The 27,250-nt window shown below is 40.3% G+C and overlaps 2 protein-coding genes across 2 annotated transcripts in view; both read right to left on the reverse strand.

The window, feature by feature from the left end:
* The window catches only part of LOC149255991 (uncharacterized), a 204,439-nt gene that overhangs the window by 144,946 nt on the left and 32,243 nt on the right, over positions 1-27,250 (reverse strand). The gene's annotated exons all lie outside the window — the stretch shown is intronic.
* On the reverse strand, positions 1,035-2,077 carry LOC149255992 (uncharacterized). The gene is made up of 2 exons (XM_089457353.1): positions 1,950-2,077; positions 1,035-1,825 (listed from the first exon to the last, which is right to left on the reverse strand). The coding sequence occupies exons 1-2, from the start codon at positions 2,075-2,077 to the stop codon at positions 1,336-1,338; spliced, it is 618 nt and encodes a 205-aa protein (XP_089313479.1). The 3' UTR covers positions 1,035-1,335.

The following is a 27,250-nucleotide window of genomic DNA, read 5'->3' on the forward strand; positions in this document are numbered from 1 at the left end:
GACACCGTTATTTTTGGACAATCGTCCCCGAAAAACCCAACTAGGGAAAACTGGTGCATCAGTTCTGAGGGTTTTATTATTAAGCAGATTTGCTTTTGTACAACTGGGTTGTCAACCTGGCTCACCCTACAGAGGAATCTATCTAGCAGTAATACCTCTCTTCGGAAGCAAATATTCTGAAAGTCTGCTCCACAAAACTCTCTCCAACGTCTCTCTGTGGCTTGGCGTCAGCCCTCCTAGCCTTTACGTCAGCCTAGAACCCTCTACGTCAGCCTCCTGATGCACTGCGCAGCCTTTCTGGCCCTCTGCGTCACTTCTGCAGCCTCTACGTCACTCAGTAGACCCTCTGGCCCTCTCCGCAGTCACTTTGGCCTCTGCGTGGCTCCTGTTGGCTATGTGTCTGCCTCTCTGCCTCTGCACTGGTCTTCCAGCACTATCTCTGCCTCTCTGCTATGCACTCACTGCCCCTCACTACAACTCTGATCACTAATTCAATTTCTCTTAGCAAACCCCGCTTTAGAAAATCGCACTGACTGATCGATCTGGTGTATCTCGAATTGACCCTCAAGCCTCCTGTTGGCTATGCGTCTGCCTCTCTGCCTCTGCACTGGTCTTCCAGCACTATCTCTGCCTCTCTGCTATGCACTCACTGCCCCTCACTGCAACTCTGATCACTAATTCAATTTCTCTTAGCAAACCCCGCTTTAGAAAATCGCACTGACTGATCGATCTGGTGTATCTCCAATTGACCCTCAAGCCTCCTCTTATATTTTTTTTGTTGAATCTTCAACAGCCGAGATTACATCTCTAATCAACGGCTAAGTTAAATTTGGCTTGATCCATGTCATTTAGCACCTTCTAACCCAATTTTATATTAATACACATTAATATTTTTATTTTCGTAAGTTTAGACTTAGGAACCCATTCAAAATATTAATTATTTTAATCAGTGTTGCACACATCGCGATCGGGATTTAATCGGCGCCGGGAAAAAAGCGGAAAAAATCGTTAAAATCGGGAAAAAATCGGAAAAAAGCGGGAAAAAATCGTTTGGCACAAAAATATTCATTTTTTTTCAATTTTTTTCAATTTTTTTAATATCTAAACCATCTACAACATAAAATAAATACATTGACACATAAATATGATAAAAAAACTAATATATAAGATGTTTAATATCATTTCTAGCGCTAAAATCACACATAACATTGAATCATGTCCTGAATAGTAAGTCCTGAGTCCCAAGTCCAACTCAGCCTCAAAATATCAACAAAAAATATGATAATGTATCTCATCATGTCATAATGTCATATACAATAAAATGAAAGTCTAATCCTATTGATTTCCTCTGCCCCTCTTGCGAGAAAATGGCACAACTTTCTCTTTCCCTCTAGATGTAGAAGCTGGTGCCTGTGGTGGTGGAAATGGCAGTGGAGTCTGACGTGCTCTAGAAGCTGAAGAACTAGTAGTAGCAGCTACAGGAGGCTGAGGTGGACGGAGACCACGTCCTCTACTGGTGGTAGTGGTAGCCCGGGTAGCCCGGGTAGGCGGTGTCACCTCCTCCTCCTGCTCCTCCAACTCCTCCTCCTCCTGCTCCTGCTCCTGCTCCTCCTCCTCCTCCCCCTCCTCCTCCCCCTCATCCTGCACTAACCAATCCTCAGTGGGATCCATGAGAGGCCTCTCGGTCTCAACCCTCCATTCAGCAGTGGTGTCAATCCCATCCAATGAGATGGCTTCCGTATCAGGTGTCTTCTCTAGTTGTTTCACCCACAATCGAAGATTGTAGTAGACATAGACCATGTCATTAAGTCTATGGGACTCCAACCTGTACAAAGTTCATGAAATAATAAATTAATAATTAATATTATAAAAAAAATATTGTTTAAAACTTTAATGAATTCAAAAATTTATTTGGAAATTTGCAATATTTTAAATGTTGAAGTGTTAACCTATTGCGCTTCTTGTTGTGTATTTTTTCAAATACACTCCAATTGCGCTCACATCCCGAGGAGCTGCATGTTTGGCTGAGGATGCGCACGGCAAGATTTTGCAAAAGGGGTACTCTGCCACCATACATCTTCCACCATGCGTCTACAACAAAATTACAAAGAAAATTTTAAATAAACATAAGAAAAAAATGGAATTTGAAGAAACAATGAAATTTGAAACAAAGTTACAAAGTACATACTACAAACTAAAAAATACCTGGGATTTTAACCGTCCTATCATTGATAGCCATCTCAAAGCCAAATGTGCCAGCTGACAACTTATATTGCTCAATTTGTCTAGAGACCTCCATACGTTCTTCTGGAGTTCTCACCATCTTCTGGACACAGGTTAATAATCCTTCCACGACCTCAACATCAAAATTAAACCCACATGCATAAGAAAATGCAGGGTTCAGGAAAAGGCCAGCAGCATGAATGGGACGATGGAGTGTGTTGTTCCATCGCTCATCAATGACGTTCCATAGAAGGAGTTGTCTCTGGAACCCATCATCTCCCTTGTCATCATAGTAGGACCGAATGGCTTCTTTGGCCCTATCCATGGCTTCATACAAATAGCCCATTGCGGGCTTCTCACCATCTACCAACCGAAGAACCTTTACCAAAGGTTCAGTGACAGCGCACACCTCCTGCACTCCCGCCCAGAAGTCTTCTTGGTATGAAACAAGTCTGCAGACGGCCTCTCCTTCTGGTTTGCGGCTCATTGGCGAAGAACGCCACTCCTCTGAAACAAACATTCTCTTCAAATCCCACATAGAATTCAAGAGGGATTGAAGAGATATGAAACTCGTCGCAAACCGTGTAATGGCGGGGCGCACCAACTCTTTGTTGTTGGTGCATTTTCTCATCAAGCTAAGCACAGATGTGTGATTGTAAATAAATTTTGTGATGGTTTTTGATGAGTCAACAGCCTCTTTGACAAAGGGAATTTTCCCTATGTCCTCTAACATCAAATCAATACAATGGGCAGCACAAGGTGTCCAAAATAAAGTAGGATGCCTGTCCATAAGCATTCTACCAGCAGCAACATAATTTGCAGCGTTGTCCGTTATGACTTGGACAACATTTTCTGCACCCACCTCCAAAATAAACACATCCAGCAAATCACATAAATTTTTTGCATCTTTGATTTGATGAGTTGCATCAACAGATTTGATAAACATAGTCCCCAAGGGACAACTAACCAAGAAGTTTATAAGGGTTCTCCCCTTTTGGTCAGTCCAACCATCTGACATAACAGTGCATCCTGTTTGTGCCCATGATGCCCTAAAATCCTCCAATCTTTGGGTGCAGTCACGCTTTTCATCTTGAAGAAGCCGGCCTCTGAAATCATGAAGAGAAGGGAGTTTGTACCCCGGGCCAACACTGGCAACAGCATCAAGAGTAGGTTGGAAAAATGGATTATTCCTTATAATGCTGAAAGGAATATCACTCCAGAGGAGAAATTTTGTCATCAACTTGTCAGCTTTTTCTTTTTCAGTTCTTTTCATCATTGAACCGATAGTTGGTTGTGAACCAGGTGTGGTTCGAGGAACAAAATATGATGATGCAGCAAACGGATTGACTGACGCTGCAGTAGAACCTGTGCCACTTGGCCCACTTCCTTCAACTGACCTTCTTAGTTGCCTTTTGAGTTCTTCTTTGGCGTCTCTAGTGTGCTCTAATTCTCCCAATGCTCTCATGGCTTTTTGGATAATTTCAGCATTTGTCTTTAGACAGGGCCCCACATCACGTCCAGGGATTTGTGCAAGGTGGAACTTCAACCTGTACACCCCCCCGAATATTTCCTTTCCACACAACTTGCAAATCAAGTTTTGTCTATCATTCGGAGTTTTAGGGTCACCATATTCCCAGAAAGGATCCAATTTCCTTGGCATGTTTGTTTTTGAATTTTGAATTTGCAAACCTATGGAAAAATAAGGATTAGGAAATAGGAATTTAGGATTACATAAATGATAATAGTAAATACAAATTACAATTTAGCATTTGCAAAATTACAAGCTAATTATTTCCAAAATCCCAATTTCTAAACCCAAAAAACAATGAAAAATCAAAAAAAATAAACAATGTTTAAAGAAAATGAGAAAATAAAAATCAAAAATTGGTTCTCATAGTCATAACAAATAACCCATCCCAAATCAATGAAAAATTTCCAAAAATTCTTTAAAAACAATGAAAAACAAAGTTTTTATAGAACCAAAACAAAAAAAAATTAATCTACATACCTGGTTTATGGACAAATTGGCGATCTTGGCTTGGATTCCTCCTAAAATCGCTTCGATTCGCTCCCACAACCGACGGCAACCCTCTCCCTCCCTTCTTCTCCTTCTCCTCCGCGGCGGACTGCTGAATGAATAAACAAAAAATCGAATTTCCATATAAAACCCCCGCTGCCCGCGCCTCTGGCGATTTTTAAGGAAAAAATCGCGATTTTATCGAAAAAATCGCTATAAAAAAAATTTGGCGATTTTTTGGATAAAAATCGCGCTTTGAATCGGGAAATTCAAAAAATCGCGATTTTCCGATTTTATCGCGATTTAATCGCGATGTGTGCAACACTGATTTTAATGTCTCCTTAATCGGGTAGAATTTCCCCAAACCATTTATGGGTCTTGAAGATCTCATGTGCTTTAGTCTCTCCACCAATTTTCATCGCTAGAGCACATCCGATGCTACCCCAAATCAACACTTGGGTCTAGGGACCACATCCCAGCATCATTCTTCATAATTGATTCATACTCTTTGTTCATTGCATCCTTCCAAACTTGGTGCTTTGTAGCTTCTTCGAAGGTGCAAGGCTCAAATTGAACAATGGTGCTCATTGGTGACAACGGATCTGTCCTTAGATCTAGGGACCACATCCCAGACATCATTCTTCATAATCGACTCATACTCTTCGTTCATTGCATCCTTCCAAACTTTGTGCTTTGTAGCTTCTTCGAATGTGCAAGGCTTAGATTGAACAATGGTGCTCATTGCAGTTAAGTACCCTTGGTACCTATTCGGCTTCTTGCTTTCACGAAATCTCCCCCTTGGTGCAACATGTCTCTCGACATCTTTGAGAATCTCCCTAAGCCATGAGGGTCTCCTTTTTTAGGAGGGCTCATGAGGGGGTGGACCAATGGGATCCATTGGTTTTTCAGCATCGGGCATCAGCTCATCCTGCAGTTCTCCCTGCTTTCCTGAATCTGCTTCTTTGTCCTTCCTTGGAAGAGGAAGGTTACTAATCTTCCCAAGGGCAACATTCTCATGACAGGTGACATCATGACTTATCTCCACTTCTCTTTGACCAGGCACATATAGATTCTATATGCCTTAGAAGTTTCATTGTAGCCCACAAATGTTACTTTCTTCCCAGAGGCATCCAATTTGTTTCTCTTTTCTTTCGGCACATGAAAATATACGGGACTACCAAAAATTCTAAAGTGATAAGCATCAAGTTTCTTACCGGTGAAAAATTCTTCGGGAGTTTTGGAGTCCAATACTTGATGAAGGCATCTATTTTGAACATACACGGTGGTGTTTGCAACTTCGGCCCATAAGAACCTCGGATTGACCATGAACCATGGCACGAGTGGCTTCTACGATAGAACGGTTCTTCCTTTCAGCAACATCATTTTGCTCAACAGTATATGCAGTAGTAGTCTCCCTCTTAATTTCAGCTTTTCTACAATAATTTTTTAACTCATTTGATTCATATCCAGTTCCATTATCGGTCCTCAATATTTTGATCTTCTCGGTTTCATTTTCGACCAAAGCTTTGAGAGAATGGAACCATGAGAATACCTTGTCCTTCTTCAAGAATTATATCCAAGTCTTGTGAGAGAAATCATCCATAAAGATAGCATAATATAAATATCCTCCTAATGAGTTCACAGGCATCGCACTAAATAGATCAGAATGAACCAATTGGAATATGTCAGTAGTCTTGCTATCACTTAAGGGGAATGGTCCCCTTGTATGCTTTCCTTCGACACACCCTTGACAAACACCTTCACGTTCTACTTTAAATTTGGGCATACCTGTCACCATCTTCCTCACATCGGATAGAGCCTTATAATTTAGATGAGCAAACCTCCGGTGCCATAATTCGGATTGAAGTGATGTGTCGCAAGACATAGCTCCCAATGGGCTTCCTTCAACTTGATATAGGCTATCAACCCTGAAGCCAAGTGTAAATGCATCTTTGAATTTTTTTTCTATACACGTACCTTTCCATCTATGAATGCCGCATTGAATCCTTTGTCCTCCATCACTGAGATAGATACCAAGTTCTTCTTTAGATCGGGTACATATAGTACTTCTTGTAGATGAATGGTGTTACCTTGATTCAATTGAAGAGTAACATTCCCAACTCCCTTCATGGGATAGGTGGCATTGTCTCCAAGGATAATTTCCAAATTTGTATCCTTTTCAATCAAATTTGAAAGAGCTTCCTTATACCCAGTGAAGTGCCTTGAGGCACCACTATCAATCAACCAATTTCCCAAAGTGTCCGGAGGAGATGCAGTGGAGAGGATAGATATACGATAAAAAGAATTGCTTGTTATCAACAACATTAGATTCATCATACCTGGTGTTTCTTGATCTCTTGGGAGAGCGACCATTTCCTTGATGAGGAGCGGAAGCATTCCTTTTTCCTCGATTGTTGAATCTACTATTCCTTTGATTGTTGTTGCCACTGAAATTGTTGTCGTTGTCGTTGTCATCATCATGAGGTGTATCCCTTCTATTAGGATACTCCCTAGCATAGTGGCAAAACTTGTTGCAAATGAAGCATCTTCCTTTCCTTCCATTTTTGGAACCCGACCTTCCTTGACATTGCTTGTTTGAACCTGCATTGTTCTTCTTTTTAGCATGAGCGGAGAATGCAATAGGATCATTCCTATTTGAAATCATATCTAGTTCCATCATCCTTGTTTCTTCTCGAGAACATCTAGTCAACAATTCTTCAAAACTAGAATCCTGTCATTATTAAGAATAGTAGTGTTGAACACGTGCCATTCACGAGGGAGTCCTCTAAGGGAAATGAGAATAAGTTCCCTATCAAAGGTAGCTTCTCCAATCAAAAGAAGATTATTTTTTATCTCAGTAATCCTCATGAAGTAGGATTGAATATCTTTCGTTCTTCCCTTCTTTATATCCTTCAGCTTGTTTTTGAGGAAAGGAACTTGGTTTGCATTGCTAGATTTGAACATGCCAACCAACCTGTCATATATCTCCTTTGATGTGTTCAAATCGGAGATGTAAGCAACTAAATTCTTATGAATAGAATCCTTGATGATCTTCTTGGCTTTGACTTCACCCTTCTTGTACTTTGTTTTAGCAGCAGTCGGTGCATTTGAAGGAGGTTCCAAAATCTTTCCCTGCACATAATCCATAACATCTTGCTAAAGTCAAATCAAGAGTCATCTTCCATGCATGATAATCAGACTTATCATGAAGCTTATCATCAGACTTGAAGTAGGATGTGGAGGCCATTGAATCTTGTCCTTGATCAGTGATTGCTCGTCTTAGTGATTATTTTTCTCACTCTTTCTTTGGCTTTGTCTTCACCTCAACTCTGATTCCATTTTTAATTGTAGATAACAATGGTATGTTCTATGCTTAAGAGCAATTTTACTTCAATTTTCTTATCAGCCCAATATCAATATCTTGATTAGCAATCACATCAACATGATAGTAAAATGCAGATATAACATAAACAATAACTGTAGAAGACAAGCCAAGACAAGAGGACACCAGATATGGCACCAACCAGGGACAAACACCAATGTGGGGAAACCCTTGATCAATTCTTCTTATAATTCTTCAAAAGTTCTGCAGAGAGAGAGAGTACAATATACAATATTCACTTGCCCAATCACATTGAAACTTAATTAGTCAAACAACAAAAACAGAAAGCCCTAACCAGAAAGTCAACACTGGTCAACAGGGCAGATTTTGACCTCCAAAACAACTCGGTCAAACTTGGTCAACTCGACCTCCAACAACAAGTCAAATCAGCCCAAAAACAGTGTGAAAATATCTAGTCAAACCTAGTCCACGAAATTCAACACAATAGCAAGCCCTAGCATAGTCAACGCTAGTCAAACAAAGGTCAAACAGCCTCGGATTTTGTGCCCAGAATTGCGGCCTGCCCAAACAGAAATACCCCACACAAAACCGCAGTCAAAGATGGTCAACGCTGGTCAAAACAGCTTCCTACAACTTTCGGTCAACACAAGGACAGCAAAAGAACAATCCCTTCTTCGCACGTGTGGAGAGAGAGAAGCCTCAGAAGATTCGTACCCAAACAATGAAGGAGAGAGAAGAATGAATGTGTGAGATGCCAAAATGAGGAGGAGGCTCCTTGTATTTATATGCAACGTTGAGGGCTTGAGGGTGCTAATTTGATGGTTGGCCAACCTTGACAATTTGTCCATAATCAAAATAAATTCATAACTCCATTTGTACATGTCAGAATGGGATGATCAATCCTACACCTCTCAGAGAGAGGAATCCAATAAAAATATCCGCTGCCTCATATGAGTTGTCCAAGGTGAAGTTTGGCCCTAGTTTTCAAATTTAACAAAAAAGCATAGGAAATAAGGAGAAGAGCCATCAACCTAACAGAGGGGAAATGTCCCTCTGCATCAACCCAGAACAAGTAATGAATTTGGTCTCCTAGAATTGTAGAGGCCTGGGAAACCCTATGAAATTCAATGCAGCAAAAGAGCTCCTAACAATGGAAAAACCTAATATATTCATGATCCAAGAGACCAAAATCAATGAATAGGAAATGGGAAAAATGATTCAAAAACTAAGGAATTATGATGGCTCAACTCTCCAGACAATTGGGTCATCGAGAGGAATATGTACAATGTGGAGAAAGGACAAATGGGAATTGTGGAACCAACAAATAGATCAACATTGGATCAAAACAGAATCCAGAAATAAATTATTTGATCTACAAATTTTCCTTTACAATGTGTATGCCTCGAATCACTACAAAGATAAAGTCTTGTTGGAGATCCCTCAAAGAAAACCAACAACGAAATCAAAACAAAAGCCTTATAGTAGGAGGTGATTTAAACTTGGTTCTGAATGCTAAGGAGAAATGAGGAGGTATTTTTCATGCAAACCCTTCTCGAGACTCCCTCGAAAGTATAATAGAATGTCACAACCTAATGGACATTCCCCCAAAGAATGGGAAATATACTTGGAATAATAAAAGGATTGGGAAAAGTAATATAAAAGAGAGACTGGACCGAATTTTAATACAAGACAGTATCATAGCAGAATTCAGCTTTGTATCTTAAAAAATCATTCCCTCAACGGCCTCTGATCACAAACCAATGGCTATCAGCTTAGGGACAATCGAAAACTTGGGCCCTCTCCCATTTCGATTCAACCCTTTATGGAACAACAAAGAAGAAGTTAATCAAATAATAGCAGCAGCTTGGACTCAAAATATCATGGACTCGCCAAGCTATGTGTGGGAAACAAAATTAAAAAGTGTTAAGAATAGTCTAAAAATTTGGGCAAAAAATAATCACAAGGAACCATAGAAAAGAAATGAAGAATTGCGGAGAGAAATGGAAATAGTTCAGAAAAATTTAGAAGGCAGGGAAGACGCAAAAGAGAATCAATTGAAGGAGAAAGAGATGCACTGGGAAATCTATAAAAACAACAACAAAGAGGAAGGGGAATGGAGACTCAAATCCAGAAACCTTTGGATTCGGGCCGGGGATAAAAACACCGCATTCTTCCATAACACAGCAAAGATGAGAAGAATCATAAATCAGATTGACACAATAAAAGCTGAAGGAAACCAAGAGATCAAAGGGCAAGAGGCACTTAAAAAAGAAGCATACAACCATTTCAAAAATTTATTAACAGCTGAACTAGTAAATCCAGATTTCGAGAGTTTCACAAAGCACATTCCTAAGAGGATAAATGAAGAAACAAATTCAAAACTCTTGAAAGAAGTTGAAGAAAGTGAGGTTCAAGCAGTTGTGTGGAGCCTCCAGCCCGATAAAGCACTAGGACCGGACGGTTTTTCAATAGTTTTCTACTGCTTCTATTGGCCCATCATTAAAAAAGATCTAATAAGAATGATCAGAAATGTCTTCCAAAAAAAGAAGTTGGGAGGTTACACAAACTCGACCTTCCTAGCCCTCATCCCAAAAGAAGCAAGACCCTCAACTTTCAATCGCTTTCGGCCTACCTCTCTATGCAATTCATAATATAAAATCATCACCAAAATACTAGCTAATCACATAAAACCTCTACTACCCAACCTAATCTCAGAAAACCAAGGTGGGTTTGTCCCTAGCAGACAGATCGTGGATAACATCATGATCGTTCAAGAGGCACTGCAATCCGGTTTAGCAAGAAAAGCGCAAGGCTTCATTCTAAAACTTGACATGGCAAATGCTTTCGACAGAGCCAATCCGTCTTTCTTATCAGCTATCCTAAATAAATTTGGTTTCTTTATCGTTAATGAAAGGCTCGTGGATAGCCCCTCTCATCAATGAAAGGTCATGTGGGTATTTTCAAAGCTCTCGACGATTGAGACAAGGTTGCTTGTTGTCTCCCTTCCTCTATATATTAATGGCAGATTCGTTGAGCAAAAACCTTGAGCATTGCAGAAGAAATCGTACCCTAACAGGCCTCTCAATAAGCTCTGGAACTAAAAGTATAAACCACTCCCTCTTCGCAAATGACACTCTTCTAATGGGAGGAGCTTCTTGTATAGTGGCACAAAGATTCAAAAAAGTGCTTGACAGGTTTATGGAAGCATCAGGTTGTTTACTCAATAACAAAAAGAGCAGAATATATGGATGGAATGCACCCTCCCGCACCCTCCAAAGAATTTCGCAAATCCTTGAGATCCCCCTCCAAGCACAGTGGAACCATTTCCTATATTTGGGATTACCAGTGTCAAAAGAAAATCTGAGAGCAGAACTATGGACAAGCTATATAGAGAAAATGAAAAAAAATACAAACTTGGGGAATGATCTGGCTTAATCTAGCGGGTAGAGTTACACTAATCAAGTCAATCCTGACAGCTCTTCCCCTCTACCAATTTGCAACAATTCTAGCTCCGACAAGTGTGCACAAGCAAATCGAATTAATCATAAGAAGCTTCCTTTGGCAAGGAGGTAAAACAAAGACAAAAAAAATCAGTCTCATAAAATGGGAACAAGTTACATCTCCCTACGAGAAAGGAGGACTCTCAATTAGACTTTCGAGAATGATGAACTTGACCTTGGGAGCAAAAATAACCTGGAGATTCATCACTAGGGACAACTACTAGTGGAAGCAGGTGTTGGAATCCAAATACTTGAATTACTCTCGTTTCTCCTTTCTCTCAAGGAAAACACCAATCAAACCCTGCACCCAAATGTGGAAACTCATAAAAAAGATTCTACCTCCAATCAAGGATAATACATCAAGACTGTCAAGGGTTGGTCGAGACATAAATATATGGAATGAAATATAATGGGAAAACCTCCTTTATCCACCTACCCAGAAGTTCAAAGGATAAGGAGATGGATGAATTCAAAAGGATTATGTAAATTGGATTCAATATCACAATGGGGTCAAGATGACAACTCATGGAAAGAATGGAAGACAATTGATCTACCTCAAAATCTCAAACATCAGTGAGACTCTCTAATCTCCCTCCTCAAAGGAGCAGCCCTAATCAATCAAGGAATCAAAGACTCTTTCATATGGGACCCATCTGGAGGAGACTACTCAATGAAATCGAGATATCTAAAACTTTAAGAACAGCAAGGGCACCAGGATTGGTCTCCATGGAAATTGGTATGGAAAACTAAAAGTCTCCCAAAAATTAAATTTTTTATATGGACACTTTTAAAAGGGAAAATCCTTACAGCTGACAATCTCAGGAAAAAAAAGTTTCATTGGGCCTTCTCGATGTCTTATGTGTCTCATTGTAGAAGAGAGCATCCAACATCATCCAACATCTCTTCCTTGAGTGCAATTTTGCAAAAGAATGTTGGAATATTCTTGTATGCCCTCTGGACATAGTTGTGAATCTATCTCGTCCCATCACTGAATTCTATGTAGCATGGAAAAACAAGTATCCTTACTCTCTCAAAAATAAGAATACCATCAAAAGATTTTGGACAAGCTTACCCTCCTTCCTCTACTAGCAAATTTGGCTTGCAATGAACAATCAAATATTTCAAAACTCTAAGTCAGAAGTTGGCAAGGTGCTCCCAAAAACATGGGGGCTAGCAACAAAATTCATATTAGCCAAAAGAACAAGAACAATAGATTTCAACCAGCTACAACAGGAAGAAAGAGCATGGATCAACTATGCAGACAGCAAGCCAAAACTGCCAATCATTCCCAAAAGTAAAGAGGCCAATAAGACCACTATGGTTCATACTATGGTTGAACACTCTTAATAGACCTTGTCTTTTCTTTGATGGTGCATCAAAGTCTAACCCAGGAAAAGCAGGTGCAGGAGGCATTATTCTCGACCAAGACAGGCAAAACACTACCTCTTTTGAGTGGGGATTGGGCACGGTCTCAAACAACAAGGTAGAGGCATATGGGTTCCTTTTGGGAGCCAAAATATTAAAAAAAATAAATCTAATGAACCCAGTCATTTTGGGAGATTCCTCCATCCTCATCCAAGCAATGGTCAAGAAGACCAAACCGAAAAACGCAGCGCTAGGCCAAATCACAACCAGGATCAGTCAACAACTAAAAGATTTGGGACAAATCACCTTCCTGCATATCTTAAGGGAAAACAACAAAAATGCAAACAATCAAGCAAATAAAGTAGTGGCACAATCCCCAGGAGAAGTGTGGATTGAAAATGAAACTTGTTTTCTTCCAATTCCATAATCATTGCTCCCCCCTCACAATCCAATCACAGTCACTTCGTAAATTGGATTGGCATTCATCAAACTCTGCTCCTTTCATTTCAGGACTGGAGCATAATCTCTTCCATATCTTCCTCGTTGCAGCTCTCTGCCCAATATCGATCATCCAGAAAGATCGACCCTCTCCCTCTTCCCATGACCTCCTCCTGTCCTTCTCCCACATGTTGCTCCCCTCCCTGATGTTTTTTCTATTTATTATCTCACTCCCCCGCAGTTCTCCCCATTCCCTCCCTTCACATTGTTCCCCTTTACATTGTCTCATCGTCCCTCCCTTCGTATTATTACCCTGTTACACGCCCGCAAAGAGTCTCCATTATCCCCTCTGTTCTTTCTACAAGACAAAGGCAGGTAGCTAACTTCGTTCCAGGCTTCCCAGCGCCTCAATGCCTCTCTTCCCTTCAGTATAAGTTGGAATTCCTTTTGTCAGGCCACAATTCTTTACAACCTCCTCTTTCTCTGTCAAGAACTATTGTGTCGACCCTTACTCTGTCTAGGCCTTCGGATTTGAGCTTCTCTCTACCCAAGCCTCACTATCCTCATAACTCCAGTCGGAATTCTACAAAGGCTTCCAATCGTAGCAAAGGTCAAATGGATCCCCTCGATCAAGCATCCAAGAACGAAGCATGTGTTCATTGTCGAGCAAACAAGTTTATGATTGATCAACTGAAGGAAATAGTGAAAGAAGTTCGACGCTAGTCTAAGTCAGAAAATGCATTCTTAATGGGACGACTTGCCAACCATAACACACAAATTAAAGCTTTGAACAACAAGTGCTCACATTTGGAGAACCCCATAACATTCTTGAAAAGTATCCTCACCAACCAAAAAGGAAAAAACTCAATCTTTGGGGACAAAAGCAACAAAAACAAGCCAAGAGATGAGCCCACTGTAAATCAAAAGAAGTATGAACGAATGTTCAACCTTTTATGGATCCTTTTTGTAGTTTTTACCCTACATTAGCTCTAGTAATTCAAGCTATGTAACTAAGTAGTTTCTTGCACTATGAAATGTAAATGTCAGGAATTTCTGCAACAATATGTAAGAATCTATAAGCAATCAGCAGTAGGTGAATTTGGAATCTATGAAATCGGGAACGTAGCTCATTGGGTGGGTGCCTTCTTCTTGCCCTCCCTCTCAGTCTTGCTGGCTCGAAAAATCTTGTAATGGGAGCTTAATCCCTCCTCTTTTTTGAATAGAAAATCCAATATCCAACTTTGTTAAAAAAAAAGTGTCGTTGATGATACAAGCATAGTTTTACTTGCATAAGTTGTCCTCTTTAACTGTTCCACTGTTTGAAAATATTTTGCTGCCTTTATAGGATGAGAATGCACAAAATATTCAATTCCCCTTTTAAACAAACGATAGTGATTTTGTTCCCTGTAAGAAATTGCCTTTCGATCATATAAATAAGGGCTACCTAAGACCATTCCACATGCATCTAGCGGCACTACATCAAATATGACTTTATCCACAAACTGAGACGTGATTGCAACTTGTAAGATACATTGCTTAGTTACTGGCAATTTATGGTTTTTGCTCATCCCATTTAGTGTGTAAGGTCTATGATGCTTTTTACTTTTTAATCCCAACTGCTTAACCACTTCCTCAGAAATTAGATTAGCTTGAGACCCATTATCTAACAAAGTGTCGATCTTAGTGTGCTTCATAATGACCCTTATATGAAATAATTTGCATATTTTTATATCACGTGAACTATCAAAATCATTCCCATCATCAGATTTACCTGCCAAACCTATTGCAATTTGAGCAACTTTTTGCTTACCCTTCAGTGCTTTAAACCACTTTGGTTGCTTGTCAGGGTGTAGTTGCCAGCAATGTTCTTCGTCATGCCTTCCTTTGTGCAATGCTTGCAAGAGAGGTTCTCCTCTTCCAATAATGGAATTTGTCCTCTTGGATTTTTCCTTGCCTTTGCCCTCTTTTCTGGACGTTGATTCTGATGATACACCAACTCTAGATTTTCTTGCTTCAATGTAAGTTGCTTGAACATCCACTTCATCCAGGTTAGTAGGACTAAACATGAATACAGTATTACGAATATATTCAGGTAATCCTCCTATATATTTCATTAGAGTTTCTTGTGTATGTAAGGGAATATCAAGCATTAATGCCTTCTTGCGAAATTCATCTATGTATTCCTGCACTGATTGTCCTTTCTTAACTTTAAGACTTTGCCATTCTATTAAGGCTTTCTCCTTATATCCCAACGGGTAGAATTGCTTTCTAAGTGCAGAAACAAAATCACTCCATGATGGAAAATTCTTACCAATCTGAGTCCCATGTTGTAACTTACTCTGCCACCAAATGAGTGTGGTGCCTTCTAGACAAAGTGAAGCCAATCGAATCTTGACCACATCATCATAAATCTATTACACACTACAATCCACCTCCATCTATCTAATCCAACTATCAAGTTTCTTAGCATTGATTTCACCATTATACAGGGGTAAGTCGAATTTCACATCCAATTTAAGCAAAGGTTTTGGAGAAGACGATTCGTGTTGACCACCAAAAAGAGAAGAAATAGGATCTTTCTTATCATCATCAGTTTCTATCTTTTTACGTGAATCAGATGGTCCTTCATCTTTAGACTTTTCAAAATGTGACGCCTTAGCTTCCCCATCATTAGGCTTATCTTCATCTTTCGCCTTTTTGAACTCATGTTACATTTCCCCAACCATGGCTCGCAAGGTCATGAAAGCATCCACAAAGTCTGCTTCAGATCCGAAAGGATTTCGAATGATCACCTCTTCCTTCTTCAGCCATCTCTTCTCCTCAAGTTGTCCTTCTTCTCGAGCCAACTTCTAGATCTCCTTCAACAAGTTCTCCTTCACAACGCCTTGATTTGCTCCTAGTGATCATGCACACTTAAACCAAACTATCAATAACTTGGGTCTGATACCAATTGATCTAAAATCCTGATCGAAATTGATACTGGTTTATTAAATTTTCAAAAGTGTATGCATGTAATTAAAAACCACCATTAAAAAGAGCTCAGATTAACTGTCATACGAAACTTGAAAGGAAAAATTGCAGCAAAATAAACATCAATAATGAAGTACACAAGAAAAATGACACCAGCACGTTGATAACGAAGTTCGACTAACTTCAAGCCTACCTCTCTAGGCTCGGTCTTTAATGGGGAGGTCTTTTTATTAAAAATTTTATAAACCATCAGAAGTACATATAAAAATGCTTCAACTACAATCCAAACCGACTTTGTTGCATTATGCTATGTCTCAGGATCCTGTAGCAACTTTAGGATTTGAAAAAGGCTTCCTGGTTTGCCCGGAATGTCTCTCCAAAGTTTTGTTGTCCCGTTGGTCTATCACTTGCATAAAAACCCCTTCTTCACTAATATTTCACACCTCCCTCCTGTGGCGTAATGGAAAACTTTTATAACAAAATGCGAAAGGTCGAGGGGTCAAATCCTAACCTCCCCGCCGTGGTGGTGTGATATGATACTTATTACATAACAATAAAAATATTTTAATGTTTAGCACCATTATAACAACCCGCGTAACCTTATCCCTCCACCGCATCATATATTTATTATTACCTTATCCATATCTCATTTATTATATAACAAACCTCCACACTTATCAAAACCTTATCCCTCCACATATCATGGTTCACCATATTTTAATTAAATGTTTTACACCATAATATATGGTGAATAACCATATATTTGTTATAACCACCCACGTATCCACTTAATTAAAAACCAACCTTATCCCGTGAGTTTACATCTGTTGAATATGGCGGAGCCACCAACAATGTCAGGCTCCGTGTTAAAATTGGCAACTAGGGCCAAACTCCATGTGGGTCTTCTTATTTATGGCAAATGATATTTTTCTTGGATTCCTCTCGTTGAGAGGTGTAGGATTGATCTAAAGATCATCCGATTCCGACATGTATTCATGGAGATATGAATTTATTTGTGTTATATGACAATTCATCTAGGTCGGCCAACAACCAAATTACCCCCACTTGTCCTTAACGTTTTATTATAAATAGAAGAGGTCTTCAAGTCATTTTGACACACACCTCTTGTAATCTCTCTCCACTTGTTTGGGTTTTGGTGGTAGGAGAGATCTATAGGAGAATACGCTGCCCTAGAGAAGATCTAGCCCTACCCCTAGACATAGTCAAAGAAGGGTCTACGCAATCCTAGGAGGAGACACCTCTATGCAATCAAGGAAGGTTTTATATGCAATCAAGAGGAGACTCTTCTAGCAGCAAGGAGAGGGTTTCTATACGTTATCTAAAGGGAACTTCAACGCTGTCAAAGGAAGGTCAAAGAAAAGTGTAAAACGCAGTCAATGAAGCTTGCCCTAGCCGCAATCATGGAGGAGTCTTATCACAGTGAAGAGAGGCTCCTTCGTCGTCCTGAAAGAGGCTTCTATAACTCAACAAGGACAAGCTTTAACGTGGGTCTAGAAGAGACCCTATGCCGTTGTTTTAAAGTGCCCTAAACGCAGGTCCAGTAGAGACCCTAATCCGCTGTCCTAGAAGGCTCCCAGCCGCAGGTCTAAAGGAAGTCTTAGACGTAGTTGTGAAGGTGCTTTAGAAGGCCTATACGCAGTAATAAGGAGGCCCTGATCCATCATTCAGATATGCTCCTATCTACAGCTAGCCGCAGTCAAATAGATGTTGCTATACACAGTCAAAGGTGGCTTCATTTCGGTGTTACTACTCACTGTTAAGAGGAGAGTTAATTCACGTTCTAAGTGGTCCAAATCGGCAGCCTAAAAGGGAACTTTAATCTGTTGTTTAGATATGCCCTAATGTGCCCCAAGCACAGTTGGTTGTCAGTGTGAAAGTGGCATAGTTTGGGACAGTATAAGGTTGGTTTCCTCTTGCAATAGGACCGAGTTAAAGGAGCATAGCATCAGACCTGTTGGGGTGTTATCGAAGGGACAAGCAATAATGCCTGAAGACTGTGTGTTAGGCCGCAAGCCATAACACCACAATCAAGCATTTTGTATGAGTGTATGAGGGCCTATATATGCCCAAATCTTCAACATAATTTAGGAGTTGTCTTCTGAGATAATACTGCTAAGATCTAAGGCTATTTTGATGACTATTGGAGGGTTGTATGACACTGTTGTAATATGCGATGGACAAGATTAGTTAGCTAGCAAGGTGCAACATGGTGATGGAATCACCTTGGAGAATCAGTTGAAGAATGAGGACTGATAAGTATGCCTTCACCTGAGTTGATCTGATAATGAAATCTAAGACACTTATTAAAGTATTACAGACTCATGTGCATGGGTATGCCTATGTTACTTTGTGCAATGGATCGATAAGATTGAGAAATACATAGACAATGAAGCAGTTAAAGAAACATAATAGACAACACACAGAACACAGCAAGTTTAATATGGAGTTCACCCAAAACTCCTAAGCTACATCTCCTGGTCCAGCCTTCAGTGGTGGCCTCTCTATTATGTCTTCAGAAGCAGAGTTTTACAACAGTATGAGCTCAATTTGAGTCTCAACACACAACAGATACAATAGCAAGGGTTTTGCTTGAACCCCTCAAGCCTCTCTGAGTAAAAAGACTCTCTCTATCACTCTCTGTCTCTGTCTTTGCTCTGTCTCAACACTGCCTGCCTATTTTCTGTCAATCTGTGGCTTTAAAGCCAATCGGCGTTGTCTGTTCGTTTCACCTTCTCAGGCTCTCTGGCTTCCCGACCTTTGTCCGCTCAGATCCCCCCTCTGAGCGTTAGCAATCATTGCTAAATGCTTTCAGGGATGGTAGCCACCTTTTCTGTAATGGAATAGGTCATCGGGCCTTTGAAATCCTTCAAAATCGTTGTTCTCTGTTTACACAGAGAAATACGTTCAAACACAAAAAAAGTCTGCCAAACATTGTTCATCGGACTTCAAATATTATGAATCTTCCTTATAACTCCTATCGAATCCGCTTGTACATTGACATCACATCTCCACCGTTGATCTGGGAGATCCAGATCCAACGATTGTGGTTCATTTCGGGCGACCCTTTCATACGGGGGTTAACCGCCCGATGAGGGTGGTTTTCTCTCTCCTTAGCCTGGACACGTGGCAGCCATTGTATGGGCTCGGGCGGAGCCCGGCCCAAACCACTTACCGCCTTTGGTCCTCCCAAAGTCTTGCTTGTTTCGTGGATTTCCTTTAAAATATGGAAATCCCGCTCATCTCGGATTTGAAATAGTATTCAACAGCATTAATAAACCCTTTCGGGTCTGTAACATCACATCGGCGCTTTATCCCTTGTATTTCGTTTGTTTAACGAAAAATCGCAGATACAAAGGAAAACCTTGTTTCCCGGACCTCAAAATATATCGAATACCGTTCATAACCCCGTCGGGTCCGGATGTATATCGCAAGTCACATATGTATCGACCCCCGTTCCGTGGTGTGGCTCTGATGCGACTTTGCGATGCGACTCATCACAATCACATGTCGCACAAGCCCCGAGTCGTTGGTAAGTGCTCCCATGTAATCTGCCGATGCGATATGGCGGTGCAACGTGGGTCGTCGATCTGCGCGCTTGATCGACGGTCCTCGTTGACCCCGCCAACCGCTACCACATATACTATGTGGTCTCCGCCGATAGCCTTCACTTGCCACTGCCGATTACGATTTGTCGATCGGATCTGGACCGTTGATCGGCCATATCCAACGGCCCCATGCGTTGCTGCTGATAACTTGTTTTTCACTGTTTTTGCCTCCCAATAGTGTAAATCCGACTTTTTAAAAGGCTCTTCTTCCACGATAATCTTGAATGTTTAGAAGACTTAGAGGGTTTCTGGATCCATTTTGGATCACGCCTTCCCACTGAGAAAGCTTTTGGACCACCAAAAGTTGGTTTTTAAGGATCAATCAAGTGAGGATGCAGTTTCCTCACTTGCCCAATCTCTATCCATCTTGCACTGCTTGGTTTTGAACCTTTGAGTCCGATTCTAAGGTACTCAACATCCCCTCTGCACGTAGTTCTCACCTTTCTGTCCAGAACTGTATCTTCCTGCAACTCATTGAGATATTCAAGCAACAGATCATGAATAGAAGGCAACTGACTTTGCTCTTCAAGATCTTCAATCAATGAAGGTTCAAATAGTCTCAAGTTCTCTGCATTAACTACTGAATAGATGTGCATGTAAGCTGGCAAATCAAGGCGAAAAGCGTTCTCACCAATTTTCTCAAGTATCTTGAAAGGCCCATACCTTATTGGCTTCAGCTTCTTTCCTTCACCTTGCATTCTGTCTTTTCCGATGTACAGCCAAACTTGATCACCAACTTGGAAGTTGTGCTCAATTCGATGCTTATCATGCCTTACCTTGTACTTGACTTGGCTCTTTTCCAGCTATTCCTGCACTGCCTGGTGAATTTCTTGGATCTGTTCAATGAACTTAGTTGCTTTGTCCACATCACTGTGTCCACCCACTGTTATGTCTTTACTAAAGACAAAATCCAAGGGAGACCTTGGTGTAAAACCAAAACAAGTCTCAAAAGGAGATCTCTATGTAGAAGAATGTTTAGCATGGTTGTAAGCATGTCACACATAACATAAATGTTCATCCCAAAGCTTGGGATGCTTGCTGCAATAACCCCTGAGCAACTGGATCACTGTCCTATTGACCACCTCTGTTTGGCCATCTGTTTGTGGATGAAAAGCTGTGTTCGTCTTCAGTCTGATGTCCATCAACTCCCATAGACTTGACCAAAACTTCCCAACAAATCGGGAATCTCGATCAGATACAATGGAAGTGGGTAACTCAGACATGCTGAAAGAACAACTTCGTTGTTTGTTCAGCTGTAATTTGTTTGTTACAAGGTATTAAAATACACATTTTGTTGAACCTATCCACAATAACATATAAATAGTCATGACCTTTTCTAGATTTTGGCAGTCCCCCTACAAATTCCATGGAAACACTTTCCCAAGGACGAAAAGGAACTGGAAGTGGAGTGTACAAGCCTAGTTTTCTATTGCTGGGCTTGCTTTTAGCACACATGGTACACCCTTTAATATATCTAGAAATTGTTTCATGCATTTTTGGCCAACAGCAAAATCTTTGCAACTATGCCACTGTTTTACTTACACCAAAATGACCTGATATTAGAGAAGTGTGTGCTTCTCGAATTATATTAACTCTTTCAGTTTGAGGAATGCATAACTTTCCCAAATGATACAAGAGTTGGTCCTTAATATGATAATCCAATTCTTCTACTTGTTTGCCATGACTAGATGAAACTGTTGTAGAAAACCCATCCATCTATAGTTACTTGATTGTTGCAATTTATTTTGTGAGTGCAAATATTGAAGTGGTTGATGATCAGTATGTATAACTGTTTCTTTGCCCAATAGGTAATGTTTCCACTTTTTCACACTTTGCGCTAATGCATACAATTCTTTATCATATGTGGGATAATTAACTACTGTAGAATTAAATGTCTCCGAGTGATAACATATGGGTTTAACATGTTGCATCAACAATGCTCCCATGGCATAGTCATTAGCATCTATTTCAATCTCAAATGGTCTTTGAAGATCTGGAAATGCTAGTAATGGTGGTGTACTAATCTTTTCTTTCAAGGTGTCGAAGGCTTTCTGCTATATGCCTCTCCACTAAAACACCTTGTTCAATCCTGTTAAAGCATGTAAGGGAGCTGCAATCAAGGAAAAGTTAGCAATAAACTTTCTCCAATATTATGCTGCTACTAGGAAGCTCCTAACTTCTATAGCAGATTTGGGTTTAAGCCAGTTCACAATGACTTCAACCTTAGAGGGATCTATCTTAAATTCACCGTCGCCTACTATATGACCCAAATAATTCAAAGATGTTTTACCAAATTCACATTTCGATAACTTAACATAGAGATTTTCTTTTTTCAAAACATCTAGAGTCTGCTTTACATGCTTCAAATGTTCTTCCCATGTTTTACTAAAAACAAGAATGTCATCTAAATATACAATTACAAAATCATCAATAAAAGGTCGGAGTACATTATTCATAACTCTCATGAAAGTGGCAAGAGCATTAGTTAAGCCAAAAGGCATAACTAGCCATTCATACAGCCCTTGCTTCGTTTTGAAAGCAGTCTTCCATGCATCTTGTTCTGCAACTCTGACCTGATGGTAGCCACTACGCAAGTCCAACTTGGAAACGTAAACAGCTTCTTTCCACTGATCTAATAGATCATCTATGCGAGGAAGAGGATAACAATTCTTGATCGTTATTTTAGTCAGTGCTCTGTAATCAATGCACATCCTCCACGAACCATCTTTCTTTCTCACCAGCACGATTGGAGATCTGCATGGTGATGTGCCTGGCTTTACGAACCCTTTCTCGAGCAGCTCCTTTACCTGCTTCTTGATCTCTGCATTCTCTAAAGCGAATAACCTGTACATTCCAATGTTAGGCAATGGAGCATCTTGCTGCAAATGAATATCATGTACAATTTCCCTTTTGGGTGGCAAACCTTTAGGTTCTTGAAATAAGATATCATATTCTAAAACAACTTTTTCTAAATCAGCTTTCTGTTTAGCATCACAGCCCTCAAATACATTGGTTTTATCAAGGGTCTTTTCCTTTACAACCATTGGTAAAAATTGCTTGCATGAATTTATAACTCTTTTCATCTGCCCTGAGTTTATGAGAGTGTAGTTATTTTTGAGCTGATGAGCTCTTACAATATATTCTATTCCATCTTTTGTGAGTTGATACTTATTTTCAGCTCTATAGAAAATGGCTTTTCTATCATACAAGTAAGGACTTCCTAAAACAATTACACATATATCCAAGGGAACGATATCTAACTCAACCTCATCTACAAAAGTTGACCCAAAAGCAAACCTAAGTTTAAATGGTCTAGTCACTTGTAGCTTTGCTTTATCACATACCCAACCTAATGGATATGGCTTCTTGTGAGGTGTGGTTAGTAGTCCCAACTTCTTTACAATTGCTTCATAAATCAAGTTTACTTGTGAACCACCATCAAATAAAGTATCAATCTTTTGATGCTTGGAAATAACTCTAATATGGAAAAGCTCATGTCTTTTCCTCTCATTTTCTTCATTATCAATAGATTGTGCAGAATTACTAGTAGATGCTTCAAATTTTTTACCTTTTATACCTATAGCTGTGACTGTTGTTTCATCACCTGAGTCTGACCCCAAATCTTTTTGAATAGCAGCAGCAGTCTTCTTCTTCTTGCCATCGAACTTCTTGGGTTTCAACTCTGGATGCAAAGACCAGCAATGTTCATCATCATGTCCATCCTTCTTGCAGTGAGTGCATGAAGGTTTATCTTTCTGTACAGCGTTTGCCTTCCTCTCTTTGCATTTCTGCTTCCTCTTTTCCTTGTTCTTGTTTGCAGTGGATTTTGATGATCCCCCAATCTCTAGGTTCACATTCTTGCCTCTATCCTTCAGATGTGTAGCCTAAACTGATACCTCATCTATGCTAGTAGGGTTAAACATGAGAATGGTGTGCCTCAAATAGCTATGTAAACCACCTATATACTTTAGCAAAGTTTCAGGTGAGTCTAGAGAAACGCCTAGAATTAAAGCTCTTTTTCTAAATTCCTGGGTATAGCTTTGTACACTTTGCCCCTTTAATTGGCAACGAGTTTGCCAACTCATCATGGCTTGCTACATATAAGCTAGTGGATAGAATTGTTTTTTAATGGCAAAAACAAATTCACTCCAGGTAGAAAGAATTTTACCATGCTTCTTCAGATCAGCTTGTGTCCTGCCTTCCCACCGCACTAGGGCAGTTCCTCCAAGGCGAAGGCTAGCCAGCTGAATCTTTCTCCTTTCTAAATCGATGTTCTGCACCCTGCAATATACATCAATCTATCTAATCCAGTTATCTAGCTTTTCTGCATTTAATTCTCCATCATATATTGGCAAATCAAACTTTACATCTAATTTAATCAAAGGGCTAGAAGGAGGTGTTGTTAGAGGAGGCTTTTCTCCTTTCCCTTTGCCTTCAAAATGGTCATCTAGAAGAGGTTCCTCTGTTCCTTTGTCTTGTTTGGAGGTTGAAGTATCTTCACCTCTACCTTTCTTGAATTCTCGATACATCTCTTCTACCATGGCTCTCATGGTCATGAAACTGTCCATAAACTAAGACTCTGATTCCAAGGGAGTTTCTTCTGCCATTTTCCTCCTAAGATAGACTCTTCCAATTTCTGGATTAGTCTCAACCGATTCTCCTTCTACTAATTTGAGCTTTGACCTAGTTAGCATTCAACAATCTAGCACAAGCTTGTCCAACCTTAGCAAACCTAAAGCTCTAATACCACTTGATCTGATAATGAGATCTAAGACATTTATTAAGGTATTACAGCCTCGTGCATGGATATGCCTATGTTACTTTGTGCAATGGATCGATAAGATCGCGAAATACATAGACAATGAAGCAGTTAAAGAAACATAATAGACAACACACATAACACAGCAAGTTTAATATGGAGTTCACCCAAAACTCCTGAGCTACATCTCCTGGTCCAGCTTTCAATGGCGGCCTCTCTATTATGTCTTCAGAAGCAGAGTTTTACAACAGTATGAGCTCAATTTGAGTCTCAACACACAACAGATACAACAGCAAGAGTTTTGCTTGAACCCCTCAAGCCTCTCTGAGTACACAGACTCTCTCTATCACTCTTTGTCTCTATCTTTGCTCTGTCTCAGCACTGCCTGCTTGTTTTCTGTCAATCTATGGCTTTAAAGCCAATCGGCGTTGTCTGTTCGTTTCACCTTCTCGGGCTCTCTGGCTTCCCAACCTCTGTCCACTCAAATCCCCCCTTTGAGCGTTAGCAATCATTGCTAAACGCTTTCAGGGATGGTGGGGCCACCTGTTCTATAACGGAATAGGTCATCAGGCCTTTGAAATCCTTCGAAATCATTCAAACACAGAAAAACTCTGCCAAACACTGTTCATCAGACTTCAAACTATGAATTCGCCTTATAACTTCTATCGAATCTGCCTATACATTAACATCGCATCTCCACCGTTGATCTGGGAGATCCAGATCCAATCGTTGTGGTTCATTTCGGGTGGCCCTTTCGTACGAGGGTTAACCGCCCGATGAGGGTGGTTTTCTCTCTCCTTAGCCTAGACACGTGGCAGCCATTGTATGGGCTCGGGCGGAGCCCGGCCCAAACCACTTACCACCTTTGGTCCTCCCGAAGTCCTACCTGTTTCATGGATTTCCTTTAAAATATGAAAATCCCGCTTATCTCGGATTTGAAATAGTATTCAACAGCATTAATAAACCCGGACCTCAAAATATATCGAATACCATTCATAACCTTGTCGGGTCCATAAGTATATCGCAAGTCGCATATGTATCGACCCTCGTTCCGTGGTGTGGCTCCGATGCGACTTGTCGCAATCACATGTCGCACGAGCCCCAGGTCGTTGGTTAGTGCTCCCATGTAATCTGCCGATGCGATATGGCAATGCAACGTGTGCCATCGATCTGCGCGCTTGATCGACAGTCCTCGTTGACCCCGTCGATCGCTGTCGCATATACTATGTGGTCTTCGCCGATAGCCTTCGCTTACCACTGCCGATTGCGATTTGTCGATCGGATCTAGATCGTTGTTTAGCCAGATCTGACGGCCCCTGTGCGTTGCTGCCGATAATTTGTTTTTCACTGTTTTTGCCTCCCGATAGTGTAAATAAGACTTTTTAAAAGGCTCTTCTTCTGCGATAGTCTTGAATGTTTAGAACTTAGAGGGTTTCTGGATCCATTTTGGATCATGAATTCAGAACTGCAATCCTTGTCATCAGATCTACAGCCTCATTGTGTAATCTTCATGGTGGAGATCTCTGATGTCTGATCTCTTATTTTGGCAAGTCAAAGTGTTGACTTCAAATGTATTTGTACTACTGAACTATTGAAAAATATAAGTAGAATTAATCAAAGTAGAATTAATCAAGGGTTTCCCCACATTGAGGTTTGTCCCTAGCTGGTGCAACATCTTGTGTCCTCTTGTCTTGGCTTGTCTTCTGATGTTTATGTTTATGTTCTATCTGCACTTTACTATTATGCTGATGTGATTGCTAATTTGGAATTGATATTGAACTAAAATGAAAAATTGAAGTAAATTGCTCTCATCATAGAACATACCTAAAATTAACACTCTGCCTTTTTCTATGCCAAATGGATATGATAACCACTTCAAATATAGTCAACAGAGTAAATTAATCAAGCTACAATCATAGCCCAATGGCAAGGCATTGGATTAGTAGAGAAAAGGTCACAAGATCGAATCTCGCCCGATCCGTCAGTCCGCTTAACAAACTTTTGACAAACCCGTGAAGGCCACGTATCACTTTGTCGTTGGACCATATGCCCAAATCACACACTGCCACTTGTCAAGCTCTAGAAGTGCCACATGTCCGCCAGAACAATGAGCCTAGAACCCTGACTGTTAGAATCATGAATTGACCGTTGACTGCCAAAACCCTGAGTGTTGACTTTGACTTTGAGGAGTTGAGCTTTGACTTTTTGCCCTACTTGGACCTAAACTTTGACTTTGCATAACTTCTTCATACGAAGTCAAATTTCGCCCGTTCAAGTTGCGTTGGATTCAAAATGACAAAATCTACGCAATGAAGTTGGTTTCAAAAGCATCTGACAACTTTGATTTTTGAACATTTTCCAAAACTTTGAGCATATTTTGGATCCTCCATATCACTCCTTGATCATTTCGAATCAGAAGGCTTCTTAGAATTGTCTAGACTACATCAAGTTAAAGGCTACACTATTAAAGCAAACCTGGCATGCCTCCTGCCACAAGGAGCCTTAAGCAAGAATGATGAAGAACCTACATGGAACCCGATCCCGTAATCTAGAGTAAATCTACACCTATGTAAGGAAAAGGAGAGCTACAACTAAAAGGAATTTTGCATATGGTAATGATGGTTGCTTTGGTTTCGGCCCAACCGGTTTTAAATAATTAATATAACTGTTATAGTTTAAAAAAAAAGGCTACACTACTGGATGGTTGAAAACCCTAGGGTTACGGTTCCCTAGACTGAGGATGTACCCCAACTTTGTTAGGAGTTTTTGAAGTGTCAAAACATTGAATTTGACTTGGAGATCAATATCATTGGATTCTCCTCGTCGAGAACTTTCCATTGATATGTGGTACACCACATAAGTCCTCCTAGTTTGAGAAAAAATTGAGTGTGAAGTTGGAGACCATGTTTCTGGGTTAAAACCCCAAGGGGTGGTGAATTAACATACTCTCATATCATTAGTTGTTGGTCATTCAATTTCAAACATAAGGGATCCTTGTCATGTTTCATG

The sequence above is a fragment of the Pinus tabuliformis genome, chromosome 7 (assembly GCF_031772625.1).
Source record: "Pinus tabuliformis cultivar Carrire ecotype Pingquan chromosome 7, CPIR1, whole genome shotgun sequence".
NCBI classification, from domain to species: domain Eukaryota; kingdom Viridiplantae; phylum Streptophyta; class Pinopsida; order Pinales; family Pinaceae; genus Pinus; species Pinus tabuliformis.

What these genes read in the sequence shown, in the direction of transcription:
- LOC149255992 (XM_089457353.1), bottom strand. Translation starts at nt 2,077, where the DNA reads ATGTATGGTGGCAGAGTACCCCTTTTGCAAAATCTTGCCGTGCGCATC. An exon ending in CACAACAAGAAGCGCAATAG is followed by an intron (nt 1,826 to 1,949) that starts GTTAACACTTCA and finishes AACTTTGTACAG; the next exon opens with GTTGGAGTCCCATAGACTTA.